At 41.6% G+C, this 22,238-nt stretch overlaps 1 protein-coding gene across 9 annotated transcripts in view; it reads left to right on the forward strand.

Annotated features, from left to right (window-relative positions):
• arhgef1b (Rho guanine nucleotide exchange factor (GEF) 1b) overlaps positions 1 to 21,614 on the forward strand; it is a 36,470-nt gene extending 14,856 nt beyond the window's left edge. For 3 of the 9 annotated variants that reach the window (XM_046400426.1, XM_046400427.1, XM_046400428.1), the window contains exons 4-32: positions 853 to 951; positions 2,686 to 2,728; positions 2,869 to 2,974; positions 3,624 to 3,764; positions 6,051 to 6,080; positions 7,302 to 7,413; positions 7,607 to 7,682; positions 7,923 to 7,952; positions 8,385 to 8,579; positions 8,841 to 8,982; positions 10,115 to 10,126; positions 10,960 to 11,139; positions 12,384 to 12,574; positions 12,708 to 12,854; positions 13,234 to 13,316; positions 13,571 to 13,696; positions 13,797 to 13,911; positions 14,192 to 14,292; positions 14,476 to 14,550; positions 14,660 to 14,735; positions 15,471 to 15,638; positions 15,735 to 15,822; positions 15,930 to 16,037; positions 16,158 to 16,210; positions 16,321 to 16,464; positions 16,591 to 16,716; positions 17,606 to 17,790; positions 18,327 to 18,431; positions 18,714 to 21,614. In XM_046400426.1, the coding sequence (XP_046256382.1) occupies positions 853 to 951; positions 2,686 to 2,728; positions 2,869 to 2,974; positions 3,624 to 3,764; positions 6,051 to 6,080; positions 7,302 to 7,413; positions 7,607 to 7,682; positions 7,923 to 7,952; positions 8,385 to 8,579; positions 8,841 to 8,982; positions 10,115 to 10,126; positions 10,960 to 11,139; positions 12,384 to 12,574; positions 12,708 to 12,854; positions 13,234 to 13,316; positions 13,571 to 13,696; positions 13,797 to 13,911; positions 14,192 to 14,292; positions 14,476 to 14,550; positions 14,660 to 14,735; positions 15,471 to 15,638; positions 15,735 to 15,822; positions 15,930 to 16,037; positions 16,158 to 16,210; positions 16,321 to 16,464; positions 16,591 to 16,716; positions 17,606 to 17,790; positions 18,327 to 18,401 (3,027 nt within the window). In that variant the 3' untranslated portion in view covers positions 18,402 to 18,431; positions 18,714 to 21,614. Of the gene's footprint in view, positions 1 to 852; positions 952 to 2,685; positions 2,729 to 2,868; positions 2,975 to 3,623; positions 3,765 to 4,869; positions 5,969 to 6,050; positions 6,081 to 7,301; positions 7,414 to 7,606; positions 7,683 to 7,922; positions 7,953 to 8,384; positions 8,580 to 8,840; positions 8,983 to 10,114; positions 10,127 to 10,959; positions 11,140 to 12,383; positions 12,575 to 12,707; positions 12,855 to 13,233; positions 13,317 to 13,570; positions 13,697 to 13,796; positions 13,912 to 14,191; positions 14,293 to 14,475; positions 14,551 to 14,659; positions 14,736 to 15,470; positions 15,639 to 15,734; positions 15,823 to 15,929; positions 16,038 to 16,157; positions 16,211 to 16,320; positions 16,465 to 16,590; positions 16,717 to 17,605; positions 17,791 to 18,326; positions 18,432 to 18,713 lie in introns of those variants that run through there. The other 6 variants (XM_046400430.1, XM_046400429.1, XM_046400431.1 and 3 more) reach the window with 6 other exon arrangements.
• Positions 21,615 to 22,238: the final 624 nt, after the last annotated feature.

A 22,238-nucleotide genomic window follows, 5' to 3' on the forward strand; every position in this document is an offset into this window, starting at 1 on the left:
TGATTGTTCATCCAAAAAATTGTTCCTTTTATTATTACAACCTGGGACTTATTAAGATTTTACTCTTCACAAACTGTGATGTGTGGCAGCTCCACATTAAGGTAAGCAGGACGACAGGTCAGACGGGTTGTGAAGAAATTCTAGTTTCAGTTTAAACTAAAACAGCTAGAAGTAGATCAAGCGGTTCATGTTACGCTGCGGGTTTTCTGTGTAAGTGACAAAGCTTTGACTGCAGTCAACCAAGTCAGGGACACAAGATAATCCCAGCTTCCTCGAAAACAAATGATCGTACATTTGAATAGTCTGTAACTGCACATTTCCCCCAAGAGTTTATACTAATGTGTGAATAAATACTTTTGTCTTTAATCTGGCTATCTGTGTGTCAGTGCTGATGTGAAGGTTGCCTCTCCTTTCCCCCTTTGTTCTGCATGCAGACATGACCTACCCAGGTAGTGTAGACCCTCCCTTCCTCCCTCACCCTCGTCTTTATTACCTTTTACCCTCTTGGAGGTCCATGCAGAGAGTTTAAACTAAAAAGCAGCATCGTTGTTGTTGAGTCAATGGCGTGTTCCCACTGTCCCACATAAAGGACAGTTATTACAACATTAAATGGGTTATTGATTATGGCTGAAATGACAATGAGGTACCGTCATTATGATTACAATACCCGATTAGTCTCAGCAATTAGATTAACAGCACTGCGCTTTGTTCATTTTTATGTCGGCATCTTGTGTTTGAAGTATCAAGCAAGTGTGATCTGAATACTCAAGTAGTTGTGCATGTACGGCATGCCGGACAGTAAAGGCTTTTGAAATTCATGCGGTGATCTTCTGTCTGTCCCTCTTTTCATAGCTGTCTTACCTTCATGCTGACCTCTTCAAGAACCTCAGCGCCAAAGAGACCAAGAAGCAGTTTGTGGAGTTCTACAACACTTTCTTGGACAAGGGCGCCGTAAGTAGCACGCTACGCCTCATTTCCTGTGGGATATTGTCTGCATGCCAGTTTTAATTTTTTAATATGGACAAACTTATCTATAACCAGCAACCTGATTGTGACAAACGCACAAATAGTTTTTAAACAAAGTGAATTTATTATAAACTTAAGGTTAAGAAAAAGAATAATTAGGATAACATGCAGGCTATTTAGTATTTTATTCTCATGAAACTTATGTAACACAAGTTATTATGAATGTTATTACAGAGAAAGTAATGTGCGGTAATCACTTTTTCTTGGATGGATCCAAATCCATTTTCCTGCAGTGTGTCTGGACTCCGTGTCCTCTCAGCCGTTGTGTTTTGTTTTTTAACATTCGTCTCGGGTTTGGGGAAGAAAGTCACGGCTCCTATTTCTGGTCGGGTGCAACTCTCAGTGTACCTTATTGTGATCACCGTAGCAGATGCAGCAGACGCTATATGACTTGAATTGTCAAATTTATATTTACGTGGTTTTGTACTTTGAAACACTTAGTCCCATAATGACAGACTTTAAGAGAAAATCACCCTTCAGACTCGGAATATTTGCTCTCCTTCTTTGTGTTTTATATCTCTGTGATTCTCAGCCTTGGAGGGTCGTGTCAGTCGGTCACTTGTGTATCATATAAAAATCAGTGTAGAAAAGCTGACTTTGTAATACAGATATTGCATCTTTGCTCGTTGCGTTGTATCAGTAGGAATATGATGCACAGTGCAGCTGTGCCGTATGTGTGGATGTGTGTCAGCACTGTCTGCTCTGTCTATTCTGTGCAGCATCCTTCACTTTCTGTCAGTCTTTTTCCTCCCTGTACACCTGGCCTCCGTCTCTCCTCTGTTAGATTTCCTCCCCAAAAGCTCACACACTGCGCTTGTCTGTTACTCGGTCCCTGTCTTTCTGTCTTTCTGTCTGTCTGTCTGACCCCGCTGCTTCCTGTCAGGATCGTGGGAATGCCCTGTGGAAGGATGCATCCTTTTGGAGCTTCTTTTCTTTTTTCAACCTCATGTCTGTTGTAAACCCACTGACTTGCATTTGGCCCATGTAGTTATTTTCATGTCAGTGACAGAGCCAGCTTTGCATCTCTCCATTTGGAATGTGTGGTTTTTCCCTTCATGGCTGTTTTTGTTTTATTTCTAATGTTTAAATGACCCCTTGTGGTGATATGTTGCTACTGCACATTTTTACTTGGGTTCATTTCAGTTGATGTAAAACTGTTTCTTTGGATTAAAACACAAACAAATAATTATCCATGTACTCTGAGTTGTCTGTTTATTAGGTACACGTGGCTGAAGCTAATGCAGTATTTATTCATTTTGATCTATAATTTGGAAAATGTAGTTTGTGATGCTGTTGAACTGCATTATATAAGGAGGCTTTTCCATGATTTAACCTCCCATCACTGATTTCAATGGGGTGGACAAATAATAGAAACCCTTGTCAGTATGGCAATTCATCAGGAGCACAAACTGACTCCATAATGGCTGTAAAGTTGACTCAGCAGTTCTCTAAATCAGTTGCAACAGGAAGATTTTAACCTTCTAACTGCTGTATTGGACTGCATTAATAGGTTTCTTGCTAGGTTTACCTGAACATCAAGGCAAAAAAAAAAAAAAAATCTGATTCAGTCCTCACTTGTAAATGCTTTGCATCTTTTATTTCCTGTCAATATGATATATTTGCTTTTGTGACTATTTTGTCTTTTGTTCCACACTACAGATTCTCAGAGTGGCAACACCACCTAACATAGCCTTTGAACTGGGTAAGTTCTTTTCCATGTGCTGTATTTATCAAAAGTGGTTTTGCGCTCTTTGTCATATGCACACCTCTGCCCTGTGTGATGTCTTACTTCCTGTGTCACTGTTTCTCGTTAACTCACCTCTCCGGCTCCCTTTCGTTAAGACCGAACCCGTCCGGATCTGCTGTCCGAAGACACCCAAAGACGTTTTGCTCAGGAGGTTCAGGCTATGCAGGCTCCTGAAGTGGCCAAACAGCTGGAAGATTTCAGGTGAGAATCCCTAATCTGAACTCTACTCATCTACCCAAGCGCAGTCTGATTAAATCAATCAGTCAACTAGCAAATAAGTTAAAAGCCCGATTTTAATTAGTAGTAAAATCACGTGTTTGTTTTGATTCATGAATGAGAGGAAATCAGAGAAAATAAAACAATAGTGTAAGATTCCTTTTTGAGGGTGTATTAACCAGCTAACTACAACACACCAGATTTATTTCCTACCTTCAAGACAGCCTTTGGCTTCAGTTCATGCTGTTCAGTATGAAAATAAACCAGTGGAGATTTGAATCTTGTTTTAGATGAGAAACATATTTATGACTTTTGTTGTGAATAAGAAAAGGTCATCTTTATTTCTTTTTCACTTTCTTTGTCAGTAGCATTTTGTTTCCGTGATGCACAGGAAAATGGTGGGTTGCCAAAAAGCAGCGCATTCAGGGGCAGTGTTTTCTCTAAATGTGGATATCATGGAGAGGATAGTGGGAATTTGTTTTGTGAATTGTAAACGTTTGTGTTGGGCTGCCACTCATGAATAACCATATTTCAGGCAGGGTAATGCACCTCTACATCTACATTATGTTTCTGCTCACAGATTTCAACGTTAATCTCCTCAAACTCTTGCCTCCATCTGTTTTGTTTTTCTCAGGCAGAAGAGGATGATGGGTATGACCCCCAACGAGGCTGAGCTTATTGATGTGGAGAATCACTATCCCACCGACCGCATCCCGACGGAGATGAAGGAGAAGTCTGTAGCTGAAAACCTGCTGGACAAGATGTCAGAGACACAGTGAGCGTTTCTCTCTTCCACTGTTTCTTATAACACCAAAAATAAGCACACATGCGTTCCAGTTGGGATTAATGAGTGTTATCATTCTGAGCCTGTTTTGGATAAATTTAGTAAATAAAAGGTTTTGTTCTGTTCCCACTTGCAATGACGAAGCCTTTTAAATTGGATTTGCCAGATGAACAAACCTGGGGGCTCAAAGTCCTTTGAGGAAGTGTGGAAATCAGTCAAATTAGACTGATTGATTAAAGAAAATGCTGTTCTCACACAAAAGAAAACAACAACTCACAGTGTTATGAGAATATTATTAAAAGAAAACCCAGGTAAATACTCAGGGCAGTTTTACATTGTAAGGGATCTTGAGGGCTTCCAGAGCCCACTTTTTACACGAATCGTAGACATCTCGGTATTTAATGTCCTTTCACTTCACATAAACACATTGACTAGTGCTTCCTCGCTACGTGTCCAAACCTGTGCAGTGTTGTAGTCAACTAGATGGCTATGCTGTTTGAACAAATTACATTACCTGGCTCCTCCTTGGGAGACATATTGTAAATAATGTGACATGAGTTATGGCTAGCGGCGTGGTAGATGAGGACAATATGTGTTTTAATGGTGCATATGAAGAGAAATTCAAAGACCACTCCAAGTCTGATGCTGTCTACGGCCCCATTTTCAGGAAAAAAGTTTTAGATCCAGGATTGTGATTGCGATTAAATAGATTGTTTTGCCCATAACGTCCTCTCTCTATTACCTGCTGCTCTACACCTTAAGCTGAAGATGATGGTTGGTCCGTTAGATAAGTTGGCAATGCACTTTCTATAAGGCCCTAAAATAGGCTTATTCAACATTAGCTGTGCACATAACCAATCTGGTGCAAAAAGAAAAGAGACAAATGCAGGAGGAGATGGAGAAAATCAAACTCAGTGGACTGAAGAGCCTGAGAATGAACCGTGATTGGAGGAGAGCACAACAGAGCAAGAAGGAAATGAAGAGGCAGAGAGGAAAAGATGGAGTCAGCAGTGCCACGCTGGCAGGAAGGCTCTCCCCTGGCATTTTGCCAGCCGGAGGAGGGTGAGGGTGGTGTGTGTTTGGGGGGGTACACAGCGGAAGAGAAAAAGGGCCAGAGGGTTATCAGTGTTGGACAGTTCCTGCCCTGGACACAGTTAAAGAAAGCAAGCAAGAGATCTGGGGGAAAGTTAATCTATCCTTGACCCCGTGGCCAACACGTTATCCTCTGCAAGAAACGAGTCAGACAGAGAGACAGAAAAAGAGAGAGGAGGCCAGGGAGAGGGCAGACGACTGCCTAACTTCATCTTGTCAGACGAGAGAAAAAAATGAAACACAAAAATGAAAGGAGATGCACTTGATACAACCGCACGGTCAGTGGAGAAGATGCAAATAGCCTGCAAAGCAGTCTGTATCAAAGAGATGATAATTCAGCTTTTGTCTCTCTCAGTTACTGTCACACACTGAGATCTCCATTGAGTTTCACTCTTTTCAGTCCCCTGACAATCATCTCTCTATGCCCCTCGCTCTTCACATTCTCCCACACTCTTGTACCCAGTCACCCCCATCCAGCAACCAGCCCACCACCCCAAATTCAACCACAACATGGTGACCTCGCCCCAGCTGTTTCTCATTGGTCTCTCTGGTGATGAGAATGAGGCAGTGGGACCATTTCATTGGATTATACAGGGAAATCCCAGGGAAACCCCTCCCACCCTTTATGTTCATAGCAAAACATGAGTATCCAATTTCCAGTCTTGCCTGCCTGTTGCATCAGACAAAAACAGGGTTAAATAGACATTTCCGCTGTGCTGGAGCATTTCTGACTATGCGGACAGCTTACTAGAGAGACAGACCAGATAAAGTTTTAAGCCGTTTGGAGACAATAGTTTGACTTCTTTGCAGATCTTCAAGATTCGAGTTGATTTTAAAATAGTTGTTAAGGCGGACAGAGGTGCACCTTTTGATGCATCTTTTACTGTTTTGATCTTTTCTTTTCTTTTTTTTTTGTTTTGTTTTCTACTTTTTCGTGCAAATTTTAGAATATGTTCAATAGTTTCTGCTCTGAACACAATAACATAAAAGTCAGCTTTGAGTTGGATCAGGAAAAGCTCAGTCGCTTCAGATTCCACCGACCCAAAACACACCTGATAATCAGTCGAGCAAGAGAAAGGAAAAATGCTACTTAAAAAAAAGAGGTTAGCTTAATGCTGCAAGATGAGTAAGTCTGTTTTTGCTTTTAATCCTTTCCAACGCTGACACTTGTCTCTTTTCTTTCAGACCTACAATTGTCTCGGACGAGGAAAAATGGTAAGTTAATTTTCTTTTTTAATTAAATTTATGCAAGTATTTGCATGATTGCTCTTTTTGACTTTCTACTTGTGCATATGGAGCTGATTTGATGGGCATCAAGCCTGGGTGTGGTCAAACCACAAGATTTTTGCACACTGGCTCAAGTGCACCAAGTACTCATTAAAACATTTCTCTCAGTCAACTTTTGTAGGGAAGAAGTTTGTTCTGCTGGTATACATCTTTGCACATTGCTTCAAAAAATGTCACTTTTAAAAAAGTAGCTGATGTACATTCTTAAAGTTTCTCTTTCTCCATTCATGTTTTGCACATAGAGCGAATTGTTAAACCCTGTCGTGCACACATTCCTTTTCTTTTTAAAGTTTGTCTTTCAACAGTTCTGGTCCTTTGCGGTATAAGTTCTTTATGCATTCAGACTGCACTGCTCTGTAAAACTGTGAGCCACTTGTGCTTTTGTTGTGTGCACGTCTCCAGAGGCTCCACCTCTTCTTCCTCTTATTTCCCTCGACTCTTCCTTTGTCTTTTTGTGTCACAGTTTTCTCTCCTCCCTACTCAATTCGACTCCTCCTCCTTCATCTCTCCGCCTCCCTGCATCTGTACATCTGTCCATCTTCAAACTCACTCCCTCACTTGTAGCGTCCATTCTGTGCATTCATTGTCCAGTTTGTCCCTCAGCATTATCAGCAGTTACACTCGAGGATATACAAATATACCACTTGAATTTCCCTCGGGATCAATAAAGTATCTATATATCTATCTGTAGGATTTTTTTGTATGTTTTCTTTGAGCCTTCAATATTTTTTTAATTTAATTCTTTTAATTTAAGTTACTTTATTAATCCCAAGCTGGGAAATTACTTCTCTGCATTTAACCAATCACTGATTGAAACACACACACACACATGCAACATGCAGTGAAACACACAGGAGCAGTGGGCTGCACCAAGCGCCCGGGGAGCATATATTGGGGGTTAAGTGCCTTGCTCAAGAGCACATCAGCCTGCTAAGGAGGGTGGGGACATTATCACACTCAAATTTTTCCTGCCCGGCGGGGGAATCGAACCAGCAACCTTCCGATCACAAGCCGCTTCTCCAACCTCTAGGCCACAGCTGCCCCAATAAGAAATATATATTTGACAGATGCACCTGTAAGAAAAAAAAAGCTTCTTTTGTGAATTTATAAAAGTTTAATACATTTAAATGAAATACCTTTGCCCCACAGCCAGTCCATCTTTTCAGCGGTGGCCTTCTACATGAAGCACCTTGGGGTAAAAACCAGGGCAGTTGACAGTAAGAAGTCCAGAGGTGGCTTCTTCAGGAGACAACTGGTAAAGGTAAGCTACCATCACCGATGCAGGAGGATAAAGTCCTCGGCCTGTAAATCAGTCACCAGGTGTAAATGTACTGCACTGTCCTCATTAAACTTTTCTGGGTGTATTTGTGTTTTCGCATCCATTAGTTTTAATTGGTTTTATTGGTTTTTAATTTGAACTTCTTTCTTACGCCCCCATTCTGTTATCTTTCCAGAATAAGAAGGAGGAATCCACTAAAGCCAAGCCCAGAGGGGTATTTCCTGGAATCCCCAGCTGGATTGGAGGCAACAGTATGTACCTGCCTTTGAGTCCTCTTATGCTGGATATTTTGTTTTCCTTTTTTTATATATATATATTTATCTATTTCTGAGTGATATTTAGAAGTCTTTGCAATCTCTACATTTACATGTTATGTAAATTAAGCCATGTATCATAGTGACATTTAAAAGAGTTACGAGATAATATTTTTTCAAATTGATTTCTGGTCTGGATATGAGAACATGTTGTCCTGCCCTTCTTTCCCATTACAGCTGAGGTCAGACCTAAAACGGAGGCTGAAGGTACTAGTCGTCCACAGTCCCCTCCCCCCTTATCTGTAGAATGGTCACATCCCTACTAATCAACCCATAAGCATGTCTGCATGTCCCAAATCAAACTGGCAGGGGATGTGGGTGGGGCATTGTTTAGTTAATTCTATGTTTCTGGGTGGTTGTTTGAAGAATTAGTTGCACAATATACTTTGTAATCACTAGAAAACTTTGCACGTGGTGCACTAATCTCACCTGCAGAGTGGTGGGTGTTCTCTTGTACCAAACTAACCCCCTCATTTACAACGGAGCCCCTGATTGCACGATACTCATCCTATCAATTTGTCTGTCTCAGTCTTTGTCCCTTTTTTAATGACTGAAGTGTTTTTGGTTCACATTCTTCTGCACCTGCTTTGTCTGTAGTTTGGCTCTGTTAAATTTGTTGCTCTTTTCCCCTCTCTTCAGCGGAAAAGGAAAAAGTCAATCCTGAGCGTAAGGGCCCAGCACCCGGGAGAGGCTCCGTGACCGAACCTGCAGCCCCATCCCTCCCCATCAAGAAGTTGAGCTCCAGTGGAAACTCCATCTCCCTGCCTGGGGTGGATGAGGGCTCGAGCAACAACGTCAGCGCCCCCAACAACCCTGAGTCTTCACACACTGATGGTAAGCCCGCTCATTCATTCATTAGACTGTGTGACAGTCTGTGACAGTGAAACGTTAGAAAGTTAAAGGAGGATGAAGTGGAATATGATGGACAGAGATACACTGCAGAGAATGTAAATGAAGTAACAAAAAGTTCAACTTTACGGATCGTCCTTGTGGGATGATTTACTGGATAAAAGCTCTGACTAATTCACTTCCAGCTGAAAAAAAAAAAGAAATGCCATACACAACCATCTCGACAACTTTTTTTTAATCTTCCAGGCCTCTCAAGCAATCGTTTAGAGCCTCCAACCGTGTCAGACGCGGGTGACATGTCCCCCGTCGGGTTTGGAGCAGGGCTGACGGTCGGGGAGCCCGTATCACCCAGCGACACTCCCACGGAGGAAAATCTGGAGAAAGAAAGGTGAGTAGAAAGATGGTAGCATCCAGGAAGTGAGGTTATAACTGCAGTGTAGTGATTCAGAGAGTATAAGAAATGTCAGGATTAGATATTTTAATCAGATTATAAGTGGACTGTGTGGGAGGTGTTCAATGTAAAGACTTTATTGATCCAACGACCAGGAAAAAGGGGGTTGGGATTGGGGGGGGTCGGGGCAGTGAAACGTGTCTGGAGTGCTCCGGCTGAGGGAGCGTGGTAAAACTCCCCCAGCAGTCTGTCCCTGCTGTGTGCAAGCTTTTGTCATGCTGCCTGTTGCTCGCTAGCTAACAGAGCCTACAGTTTCGAGAAGGACCCTCACCAGGCGAACTCCGACCCGGTCTTCCCTTCCAGCCCTTCGCCTTCCCTCTCCCTCCCTCTCTTCTTTTTTCGTCTCTGCATGATATTTGTGCTCTCTTCCTAACAACACTCTTTCTCATTTGTGGTCTTCTGCGTGTGTCCTGTTGTGCATTTTCCAAATGTTCACAACAGAGCTTCATTGCAGTTTTTGTTGCATATAGGCATTGTTTGTGCAGTTCTGACTGTCTTGTTTTGTTGTTGTTTGTTTTTTGTTTTTGTTTTTTTTACTGGATTCAGGTACACATAGGTCAGACACTGCAGATTTCTCCTAGACTGAGATATTTGTTCTGGTTATATGGCGCTGATTATAGATGAGCTTTTGTCTGTGCTGCAGCTTTTCTACCCAGCAAGCAGGTGACAAATTTTAGGTGATATTTGATCTAAAGTTTGGCCAGAGCTTAAAAACATGTGAAGATTTGCAACTTAGTCTACAGCTAAGTTTTAGACAAAGTGGCTAGTCTTCACACTGTGCTGCTACAGTTATACATTCTAGTTTGTTTTGCTCGTCCTGTGTGCTTCTCAAGGTGTTTACTGTGGCCAGGGCCCCGTCATCTGTCCTGCTTGTGTGCGGTTACTGTGTGCGGTTACATGTTGTTCCAGGGGCTTTAGCGTCATTTGGCACGATCTACTATGAAGGTGGTTAAAGCTTTGTTTAGTATACCATGTTGAGGTTCGAACTTGCATGTTGTGGTTTTATTGTGGCTTACAATAGCTGTACAAAAGCGGGCATGTAACAATGTGGTGTCCCGTGTTTTTGCAGACGGAAGACAAGGTGGGTGTCAGCGCCTTGACAGAGTCATGGACATGCTTCAGGCCTTATACTGATCACACAACACACACGTACACTCACGCCTCACACTGATCCCTGCATTCCTGATACATAACACAAGCCCACTTCATTGCTAAGTATCATGTACCTGCTTTGTGAAGGAATTAAAGCAAGCTTGATTGTTAAAAGTTGGACCATTTTAGTGGTGTGAATGCACAGAGTGTGGATTTAGACAACTGCTGACATAAAACTCAGCACTCATCGACATTATGTCCAGGCAATGTATGGCTACTTTCTTAACATGTTATTACCCTAACCCTAATGGCTCCCAGTAACACAGAAGGAAATGTAAAGTGTTGGTATTCAGGTTCTATCATGTCTACAGTATATGAAGCATACTCTATGCATTTCATTGTCCAACTAATATATGCATGACATTTGTCATGCATATTCACTCTGCACACTCACTAATTTTCTCTCTTTATCTTTTGTTGGTGTTTTTTTTCCTTTTTGAACAACTCCCTCTCTTGTATAAAATCCTCTGCTGTTGCACCTGAAACCTGTGTCCTCTTGTTTACCCTTGTCATTAACATAAATGTCTGTGCACACTGAGTGCACATGACTTTTTTCTTACTTTCTCTGGCTGTTGGTATTCTTTCCGTTTCTGCTGCATCTTTTTGTTTCTGCCTTCAATGCTTCTGTTTTGTTCTTGTCCTCCCTTTGCCTCTTTTTTCTTTTCTCCTATCCACCCATCCTTTCGTGCTTTTGTTCCTGTCTTCTTTTTCTCTCGCTGTATCATCCCTCATCCACCCCTCCCCCACCTTCCCTCCCTACAGTAGGAAAGTGAGGCGTAGCGAGAGTGCCCGCGTGGACCGGCACTCCTCTCGGCGTCGTGGCTCTTCCCGGGCCAAACAGTCTCGTTCCCGTAGTGATGTCGACCTCCAGCCACCATCTGCCTCAACCACAACAACAACAACAACAACACCTGCCCTGTTCGTCCCCCAGCAGCTCCATCCGTAAGATGGACAAATCCCCTTTTAATGCCTCTCTGATTGGACGGGTGCACAGCAGGGACAGGCTGCCAAGCACTTAACAGATAGACCAGGATGAGTGCAGCAGTTCTGAAATCAGAAAGCAGTTAATCAAAATAATTAGTCATAATGAGAATATTGATGGATCAAACCCACCTGGCTCATTCTCATACTTTAAATTAATCTTTGTGAAAGCAAATTATTTTTAACAGGTCCGTTATCTCCTGAATCAATCTGACTGACAGGTTTACTAACTCGTTATTGATGGATACGTCTCGAATAGTTGACCTGTGCTGTGACAGACAGGCATTGAGTAACAGTTAAACAGCACTCACTTTCAGTGAAAGGTCTGACATTTAAGGGAATGATTATTGACTTAGGTCAGTGTTGACCATCGGATAAACATCAGTTGCCAGACCTTTATTAAGGGTTAGTTTATTTGCTGTTCAGTCAACTTTAAGTCCACAACACAGTCAGTTGTACTTTTTTAGGACTCAGAAGGGAACGCACTGAAACAGTGAAGGATCCTGAGTAAGATGGCAGAGCTCAAGTATTTCTCTGTTTGTATTTTTTTCTTTCTGTCATTGTGGAGGTCCAGCAGAGAGCAGCTTTGCGCCAATAAAGCCCGAGTGCGTCATAACAAAAAGGCTCCAAGAGGAAGAAAATACACACTTAAATCTTAAAATGTAGTTGTGTGGATTAAAGTTAATCCATTATTGCGATAATACGAAGTCCATCATGTGATGGTTGCTGTGCAATAGGAAACTGGCATGGCTGTTGCACTTTCCCATTTTAATCAGTTTTTAGACTGCACTCTGAAGCCGTGCTTGTAAAGTTTCAGTTTGATGTTTGAACCTATATCATTACTATTTGTCATTATTAGCTATCAGTGATTACTCAGCTTGCCGATAATATATTAAATATTAATCTTAATCTTAATCTTAATCTCTATTTTCTGCTATTAATTTCAGGCTGTTCTTGGTTTTGTGGCTACAGAAGTAACAACAGCACATTGATTGATTAATGGTTAATGGATACGTTGAGGGCCTGTTTAACATCCTTACCTTATCTAATGTTTAGAAATCTCTGGTGTACGTTTAGAAATACATCCTGCTGTTCATAGCTACTGTTGTTCCACAACCAAAAACCTCCGCTTGAGTCACCAGACGTTGTCGAATGATGTTGTAATAGCTAATCTAAATGAATCGTTCTCCCACTTTGCTCCTCAGTTTGGAAACACCAGTTTTAGTTACTGAAGGGCCCATCCAGTCTCCTACCACCCCCACCCCTCAGCTGGAGGAGATGGATCCGCGCCTCCTGGAGTTTGAGCAGGACCCGCCCAACTGGAGGGAGCTGGCCTGCCCTGAAGCCCTGTCCAGTCTCAGCAAGAAGGAGATCAAGAGGCAGGAGGTCATCAATGGTGAGGAGAACAGACATGAAACAGCATATGATGAGAAGGAAACGGATGCACAGATAAAATGAGGCTGCATTTGTTTTTACTATCCCTTTTCAACCGCTTTCCTCTTTTGTGTTTACTCCCTCTCCCCTCTCAGAGTTGTTTGCAACTGAGCATGCCCATGTGCGGATGCTAAGTGTCCTTCAGATGATTTTCTCCAAGCCTATGGAAAAAGAAGAGCTCTTGACCTCCCCTGAACTAGCGATCATCTTCCCCAGCCTGGACGAGATCTTTGAAATGCACTGTGAGTGCTCCAGCAATGAGGCCTTGTCTGGCCTTTGTTTGTATCCCCCCCAGAGTCCGACACTTGAGCTGGGAAACTCTCAGCAAAATGAATAGTCTGATGCTGCTTTTTGTGTATTTGTTGTCAGTAATAAAGGTGACTGCACGCATAGCCTTTCTGTTTGAACACAATATAACTGGGCACACAGTCAAGAAGTATAGAAATCAAAAACAATCAGATCACTCACTAAAAATACTATTTTTTTTTTTTTAAACTTGTTAACTTGACAAAGAACCGTCATTGGTGCTTTTGTGATTGTTGGTTGCTGACTGAACAGTTGGTCACTGTATTTTAAAAGTCAACTGCTTGCTTGTTTGTCTCTGTTTGGCTGTAAATTCAGTTAACTTCTATGAGAACCTGAAGAAACTGCGCTTGGATGACAACTTCATAGTCAAATCCATCAGCACAACAGTGCTGAACAGAGTGAGTCATCATAATCTTTCTCTTTATATCACCCTCTTTCTCTTTTTGGGAAATCTCAAACTGATTTGTGCTGACAAACTCATTAAACAGAATTTGGCAGTAATTGTGCTTTAACAAATGCTGATCCATTAAAACTAAAATATCAGCTATAACAGTCCTTTTCCCAGTCTTTGTCCATCTGCTCATCTCTTTATTCCTCTCGTTCTTTACTTCTGGCTTGCACAACAGAGTGATGATTTGTGTGTGTGTTCCAGTTTGAGGGTACGGAGGGGGAGTGGTTCCAGAAATTGACAGCCCGGTTCTGCAGTCACCAGTCGTGGGCCTTGGACCAGATCAAGACCTTGCGGAAGAAAGAGCCCCGCTTCAACTCCTTCATACTGGTACCGTGTCCACACACAAAGGCGTTCACAGATGGACATGCAAAGAGTTAGATGAGTGGTGCCTTCATTCTGACTGTGTCTGTGTGTGTTTTAATCCCAGGAGGCGGAGAGTAAGCCCCAGTGCCGCAGGCTGCAGCTCAAGGACATGATTCCCATAGAGATGCAGAGACTGACCAAATACCCGCTGCTGCTTGAGAATATTGCTAAGAACACAGGTAGGTGTGTGTGATGCCTGTTTGTGTCTCGTGGAAGTCGTTATACTCCTGGATTAATTGTTTAGAACTTATGTTAAAATCCGAAAGGGTGTGGGCAAAAGGGACAAAATCCGCTACTGTGTTATATTGCATTTTATGTCACCATGTTAACTTGTATATTGTCTGTCAGTCAGTCAGTAGCTCTTTGTCCCAGTTTTTTGTACACTCATGAATTCTGGCTTTTGTTTGGGCTCTCCGATTAAAAGCTCTTTCCTCAACTCTACTTTCTGTTTCTCCACAGAGGACCTGACAGAGAAAGACAAAATTCAGCAGAGCGCAGAGTGCTGCAGAAAGATCCTCAACCATGTCAACGAGGAGGTCAAAGGGATGGAGAACCTGTTGGTGAGAAACACACAATCCATCACTCAGCACAGTGTTACAGTGTTGTACTGACTCAACACCATTTGGAGTCTTGTAAATTCATTTTGGGACCTCTGAAGGTCTCTGCTTGTTTGACTCCTTTCACTTCAGAGCTTACCTGTCTGTCCCCTGTCTGGTTCCCCTGACCTTTCTCTCTCCTCCCAGACTCTGAAGGATTACCAGCGCAGATTGGACACATCAGGGCTCAAACCCAGTAATGAGATTTATACTGAATATAAGGTAAGAGCTCTTTAAGCAAATTTGGTTTGTACAAACTGTTGCACTGATTTTAGTTCTTTGATGTCATTATTCGCAACAAATCTTGTCATTGTCCTCCTTTCTTTTCTAGAACATCGACCTGACTCAGAAGAAGATGCTTTATGAAGGCCCTCTGATCTGGAGAGTCACAAAGGAGAAGGCAATTGGTAAATAAATGCGTGTGCATATATTACATTGACCTTATATAAGGTCAGCTTTACTCTGACATCATAATGTTCTGCAAAAACACTTTTCTGACACCACAACTCAGGAACAGAAGGGATTGTGACTATATTTCACATTTGAATGGATGCTGAATCATTAACACCAGTCTTGCTCGCACACCTTGAAAGTGTGTTGATTGTATATATTTGAAGCATTGTAGTCCACCACAAGCTCACTGGTTTGCTGTTTTAGCAGGCCTGTCATACCACTCTCACTCACTTTAATATATATTATATTTATTTGATAAATAGACTTAGCTTGCCCCTTATCTGCCTCTAAAAGGCAAAGGCAGGTTTATTTTGGCATATTAAGAAGATTGATATCACATTTTTCTGTTTTCATTTCCTGTTTAGATTAAAGTTTACTGTAAAGGGAAACCCAGCTGCAATGCAGATAATTTTTTTTGAGATCTTATTGGCCCCTTGACTTCCTTTTTTATATCTAATCCTATTCAATAACCTAACCTCAATTCCGCTTTATCTTTTCATATATGGGCAATTGCATGCAGCTGTTTGCTGCCTGGATGAGCCAAACACACAATAGACAGGATACAAAGAAAAGATTATTCTTTATAATAAAATCTCCTCGTCTCCCTCTCTTCCGTGTCTCTCTTCTGTCTTTTGTCATCTTTTTCTCATCACTAATAGTAATAATCCTTCTCCTCCTGTGTCTCCCAGAGGTGCAGTGTGTGTTGCTTGGGGACTTGCTGGTGCTCTTGCAGAAGCAGGATGACAAGATGGTCCTCAAATGCCAGAGCAAGAGTAACATCGCTGTGCAGGAGGGAAAGCAAATGCTGAGCCCCATCATCAAGCTGGACTCGGTCTTCCTGCGGGAGGTGGCCACAGGTCAGCCACACGCAGTACTTTTACAGACAAGTGTTATCACTTCCATTGCCAGATCAATATCGTTCAGCCTTCCGATTGTTGTTTTTTCCTGTGCAGATCGAAAGGCCTTCTATGTGATCTTTACGTGGGACAGCGGTGCTCAGATCTATGAACTGGTGGCTCAGTCTTTTGGAGAGAGAACAATGTAGGTGTTGGAGAGAAATGCACTCTCTAATCATGTTTGTGTCAGAAGGTAAATCATAGGATGGATTGTAATCCAACTTGTGTGTGTGTGTGTGTGTGTGTTCACAGCTGGTCAGATGTGATAAAATCGGCAGTGGATGATCTGAAGAAGAGTGGAGCACCAATGAAGCTGGTGCTGCCTCCTGGAGGTGGAGGACCTCCATTCAGCCCTACTACGTACGTGTGTGTGTGTGTGTGTGCTTATTCATCTGCTGAAAGAGCAAGTCACATTCATCACCTGCCAAAGTTCACCCCTCTCAAAATATCTCATTTCTTTTGTCATTTTCTCTCCGTCAGGCTGACTGCCCCTTTGATTCCGACTGAGAATGGGGGTTTGAAAAGCAGCAGTGGTGAGATCGCAGTGTTTTACCAGCTGAATACTTGAAAAATAGTACAAATGTGTTTTTGTTGCACATTTCTGAAAGCGGGAGCCAACGTTAAGTCTTCTGTCTGTCTGCAGATCAAGATAAGGACAGCTTGACGGATGACAAGTCTTCAGACCTCAGGCACAGGTTGATTGATTTCCTGTCAGACAAAGGCTTCGACTTGATAGGCCACTCCAACAGCGATCAGGTGAAGGTGGCCAACAGTGCTTTGGATGAAGGTAAAAGAATGTCTTCCTTGTATATTTATAGATCATTTTTATGTAATTGTCTGTTCATATAATTTTCTTTCTTATAACCCTGGTTTGTCTTTATAATGAAACCACCGAATCTGTCTCCTTTGGTAGTCATGTCTCTGAAAAGGCTGTTGGTCGGCAGCATCAGTCTATCAGACGACTCACAGCCTGATGAAGAAAACGGAGAGGAGCAATCAGAGAGGCCCAGTCAGGAAATGGACAGCTGTCAGTCAACAGGTAGGCTTTTTTTTGGAAAATATATATATGAAAGGTAGATAAGAAGACTGATACCACTCCCGTGTCTGTAGGCTAAATGTAAAGCTAGCTAGCTGGCCATTAGCTTAGCTTAGCATAAGACACAAGCATAAGACTGTAAGTAGGGGGAAACGGCTAGCCCGGATAAAGATAATCACATTATATCTTGTTTGTTTTATTTGTATGTTTAGAAGTACAGGACATTACTGTTATTAGATTGTTAGATTAACATTACTAGGGACTGTTGACAACCGAGAAGTAGTCATATATAACAACATATAACCTTTGTAAACCCTTTTGGTTTTCTGGACAGATGAAACAAATGATGTACATCTTGTTAATTGGTGACCTTCAGAGGTGCTGGCAGACACTTTGCATGGAGCAAGGCTTGTTGCTCCTGTCTTTTTCCAGTCTTTATGCTAAGCTAAGCTAACAGTCTCCCAGCTATAAATTCCTATTTGGCAGTGGAGTGGAATAAGAGTGTGGTATTGATCTTCTCACCTACTTCTTTGCAAATATGCAAATGTGTGTATTCCCCAAAATGTCTATTTAAGCATCACATTTAATTTATATCTTTGTTGCACTGATGTGTTTCACATCCAAAGGGTTATTAAACATGAATAGTGTGCTTTTACATTCCACAAAGCAATAATTACATTAACAGTAGAATCCATTTTCTTTTTGTTTATTTTTAAAATAGGGTTTTGAGACCTATTTTTTCTAGAAAACGAAATTACAAGAAAATTCGACCAGGGAGCTTAACATTCTAAGATTTGTCTTGTGTTTAATATCTTAAATAGCTTGTTTTGCTAAACAGAAGTAAAACAAAACTAACTCATGACACATCTAAACTGAGCCTTTCTGTCCACAGAAGAAAGCCAAACTACAGACAGGGGAGCTGAGGAGGAGAATGATAACTCTGGTGAAAAAGAAGGTACAGGGATGAAGGGGGAGGATGACAGGAGCATCAGTGCGCCACTGGTGCTGTCCCAGGAGAGGAAGGAGGAAGTGTGCAGGAGGCTCCACAGTCTGCAGGAACAGCTAAAGAAACTACAGGTGAGGGGAGGACAACAGAGAGAGAGATGAGATGAGAATGTGGTGAAAACCTGTGAGCAGAAGGAGCTGGGAGTATGACAGGGGCAGATAAAGATGAGAGACATAACAAAAGAAGGGAGCGGACTGGAAAGAGACACACAGTTAGGCATCGAGGATTTCACTGACGATGACTTAAGTAAGGAGCAGGCTGTGGTATACTTTGGACAAATGGGGCCAAAATGGCACAAAAGAGAAACTAGAGAATAGAAAACCATTTAACCACTGCTGTTATTGCCTGGCTGAAGATTGCTTTGTGAAATTGGACTTTTCTGAAAATGGCTATTATGTCCAGCGCTTGCAATGGGATGTGTCAGAGAAGCAAAGAGGGAGACGAAGAGAGGATGTTAAGAGGACTAGGCTGATGTGTGTGTGTGTGTGTGTGTGTGTGTGTGTGTGTGTGTGTGTGTGTGTGTGTGCGTGCGCAATGTGAGTGAGGGGGTGGGGAGGCGAGTGTCTGTCCTCGGTTCCTAAGGTGATATTGATTTTGTGTGTTGCAGGCTATAGAAGAAGAGCACCACAAGCTGCAGGTGGCCCTTTCCAAGTTTTCACTGGAGGGGGGTAACTTCCAGTAAGACACCATTGCGCCACCTGTTGGTCACTGGGTGAGCACACTGAACTAGATATTTAAATTAACACTCAAATGTAATTTAAAGGGACAGTTCACCCCAAAATAAAAAATACGTATTTTTCCTTGCACCTTTCCTCTTACCTTTCATTGTAGGAAATGGAAATTGTTGAAAACATGTTGTACATTGAAATCGAACTGAAACCGTTAACTTGAGTGGGACAAGGATTTTGAACAGTTTCTTGTCCCCTTTGATCATCGTTACCTTTACATTTTGTTATCTCGCACTCAAACTTTTCCTCACTTTTCTCCTGTTTAGATTTGTACTGGTGCTGGTTTGGAGAACGAGGGTTACTTTCAGAGGCTTCCCTGGAAATTCCTGAACCTGCATGCCTGGACCCATGCTGCATCAGAGGGCTTTATGCACGGTGCAGTGGTTCAGTGATTGAACATGGGAGCCGTGTGCATGTGAATGTGCGTCTGTTTGTGTGCGTGCTTGGTAGAGATGTATACAAAGAAAAAAAAAAAACAAAGCGGGACATCCTACTTTTCAGTGGAGGGGTTGTTTTTGCAGAAACGTGCCGAAAAAAAAATGATGCAATACTTTTGCCGTGAGACAGATGCTGCCTAACAAAATGTAGTGATTGCGATCTGCTGTAACACACATACGCACACCAGAGACATGCACGCTAGAAATTCATTTACATTGTTGCCAAGTGGCTGAGGTACAGGAAAGGAGAAATCCTATCTTTGCCTGTCAAGTTGGCTCCAACCAGGTGGATGCCTTAAGGGGCCTGTGTAGCATTTGAAGATGTATTGAAATACTCCTGCTGATATATAGTGTTATTTCTAGTCTGTTCTATACCAAAGTACCACAGAGATGCACTTTTTTTTTCTTTTCAAACTAAGTTGAACCCACACTGTTTTGCAACATGTATTATAGTTAATCTGTATTCAGGACAGTTTTTCAAACAGTTGGGGTCCACAGTCCTCCTTATTGAAAAAAATGCATGCATGAAAGTGTGTGTATGTGTGTTACAAAGTTTTTAATTAAGGACATGCTTGTTTGGAGGGTTCTTACTGTTATTACATGGACACATTTATATATAGTGGCACTATAGATAATCATGCTGTTGATAATGGAGATGTGTTTGTATTTACCGCCTTTTATTTATTCCTCTGAGATCTGTTGGGTCAGTGAGTTGCCTCACCTGCGTGAAACTGTTGCAGCACTGGGCCTTTTCAAAAACAAACAAACAAACAAAAAAAAAATAGAGCAGTGTGTTAGAGGGGAAAAAATGACTTAAGAAGGCAAATGTCGAACGTGGAGCAAAGATCAAGGTAGAGATTGAAGAGGAGAGACTTTGAGATGGGGGAGTCGGTTTCGAGGTTGTTGTTGTTTTTGAAGAGAGCTTGAACCAGACTGTCATGAGAAGATGGAGAACATGAGATTCGGATTTGTGCGCAGTGTCCTGAAGAAAAATTTGACGCACTCGCAAACACAAACACAAACACAAACACAATCACAAACACACAGACATACAAACATAAAGAGCCCAGTGCTACACTGGTTTTCACAAAGGTCGCTCAGTTCCAGCTTCATTTCTGCCGTCAGATGAGGTTTTGTGTTGTATGTTATTAGTGAAAGATTCTGTTCTTCCCTGGTAGCAATATTTGTATCAGATTTGAGCTCATCTTTGTATTTTACTCAGCAGTTGATTGTAATTATGATGATATGATTTCTGAGTAGTGGCATAACTGTGGCCGTGCACACAGGACCAAAGACGCAACAAAGCACCGTTAGATCCTCATATGAGCTGTAATTTTCTTAATGACACACTTCATCTGTATAGTAGCATCTTGCTTGATGCTCAGTAGCACAGCCCTGCAGTCAGCAGCTGCTTTTCCTCTCTCGGGGGTGCCAGAGGAGGACACAGAGGAGACGTTGAAGACTTGGAGGAAGCAAGACTGCAGTCTCATTTTAACGTTGCCCTTAGCAGTACAGTAATTATGATCACTTCCTGATATACATTCTCATTGTTGTTGCTGCAACAGCAAGCGCCTCCTCTGACCTTATTGAACCTCAGTATGACATTATGCAAATGATGGTTCCATTAGTCATTTGAGTGTCACAAGTTGCTAAATTATGCAGGTTTGTGTCTGAACATTGCTGCCATCTCTCTCCACAACTTCCTTCTAGCAACTGTGCATAGATATCAGCTTGAAGGAAAAAATGTAGAGAATGCACAAATGAGTCCCTTTTCTCTTTTATTAAGCTTATTTAGCTACAGAAGCACCCTCTCGATAACACCCTCACTTGTGATAGCATGATCACCTTTTCCTATGGGCATAGTTTTACCATATCTTGTTGTGTATTTCATTCGATTTACTTAAATAGATTGGGGAGTTTTTTTGTTACAATTTTTTTTTTCCAGTGTTTTTTCAAACAAGCTTTTGTAATTATGTGCTATGCATTTGGCCATAACGGTGAGAGAGACGGGACATGTCTGTAACTTGTCTATGCCTGAATGAACTTAACAGATATGGAAAATATTGTAACCAAGGTATTTTCACAGCTCATTAAACAGATCGTTTCAACTGGGCATTTTTACACTGTCAGACTGCAGTGGATGACAGATGAAACACCAGCTTACAGTGATGCTTTCACTCACAGGCTGAACGACTTTTATGGGCCTTCCTCGCTCTCTCACCTTCAGGTGCTTTCCCTCATGCATTCTATATACAAGTATGTGTAAAAAAAAACAAAACATGTATTTATAGAGTGGTGCCTTGTTCTGACGATCAAGTTGTTTTCTTCATAAAGGGCTCTTAAGTGTGTAAACACAATCGTTGTTGTTTTGTTTGGGCTGTCTTAATTGACCTCCCGAGAGTGTGAGACAGCGACCAAATCTAAGCACTGAGAGATCGTCCCAGCGTTCTGTTTTTGTGTCCGCCTCCACGACAGCAATAGGATTCGAGCCCTTCACCAGCTCAGCCAATCATTGTCCTGTGTAAGAGAAGACACTGCTCGTTGTCATGCAAGCTTCTGCCAGCTGGTCTATCTATAAACAACGAATATGCAAGAACTATACTGTGTATTTGGCTTTTGATTTTTATTGTATAATAGACTCTTAAATGATGTATACTTCAGGAAAATTGTGGTACGTTCTGTTTTTTTTTTTTTTAATTCTTCATTTTTTAATAAATTGGGGGAAATAAATTTCTGTTTTGTCATTTTATATATAATGAGCCAAAAATCTATGTTAAAAATAATTATGGGCTGATGGTTTGGGGTTCGATTTGAGTTTAAAGATGTATTGCACAAGGATTCATTTCATAAACTGTATCCTGTGGCCATATATTCTTTTTAAATATACAGTATAAACTAAACTATGCAATACTTATGGAGTGACTGTAGTTTTCAGAATGAACAAATAACTTAAATGCAAATGTGGGAAGGTCCAAATTCATTGAAGCATAAATCCTGACTGAGACAAAGGCAAGACAGCTGTGTGTGGGTGCAGTCACAGCCAATACTTGGAACAACATCGTATAAAGAATTTGATCTGCATTATTTCAGAGCATTTTTTTAAATCTCTAAATCTATAAACACAATGTGGATCATTACAGGCTTTTTTCTTTGCAGCACTGTTGGTGAGTCAGATCTATAGATCTATTTATTTTTATATGTAACTTTATCTGAAATACTCATTCTAAGTGTATTATTTAGATATATACGTATATGTGTGTGTGTGTGTGTAGCTGCATCTTCTGGGTTTTGTCTGCACATTAAAACTAACTGAGCATGCACTCTATATAACCTTTTTTTATATATATATACTTT

Source organism: Scatophagus argus, chromosome 9 (assembly GCF_020382885.2).
Source record: "Scatophagus argus isolate fScaArg1 chromosome 9, fScaArg1.pri, whole genome shotgun sequence".
NCBI classification, from domain to species: Eukaryota; Metazoa; Chordata; class Actinopteri; family Scatophagidae; genus Scatophagus; species Scatophagus argus.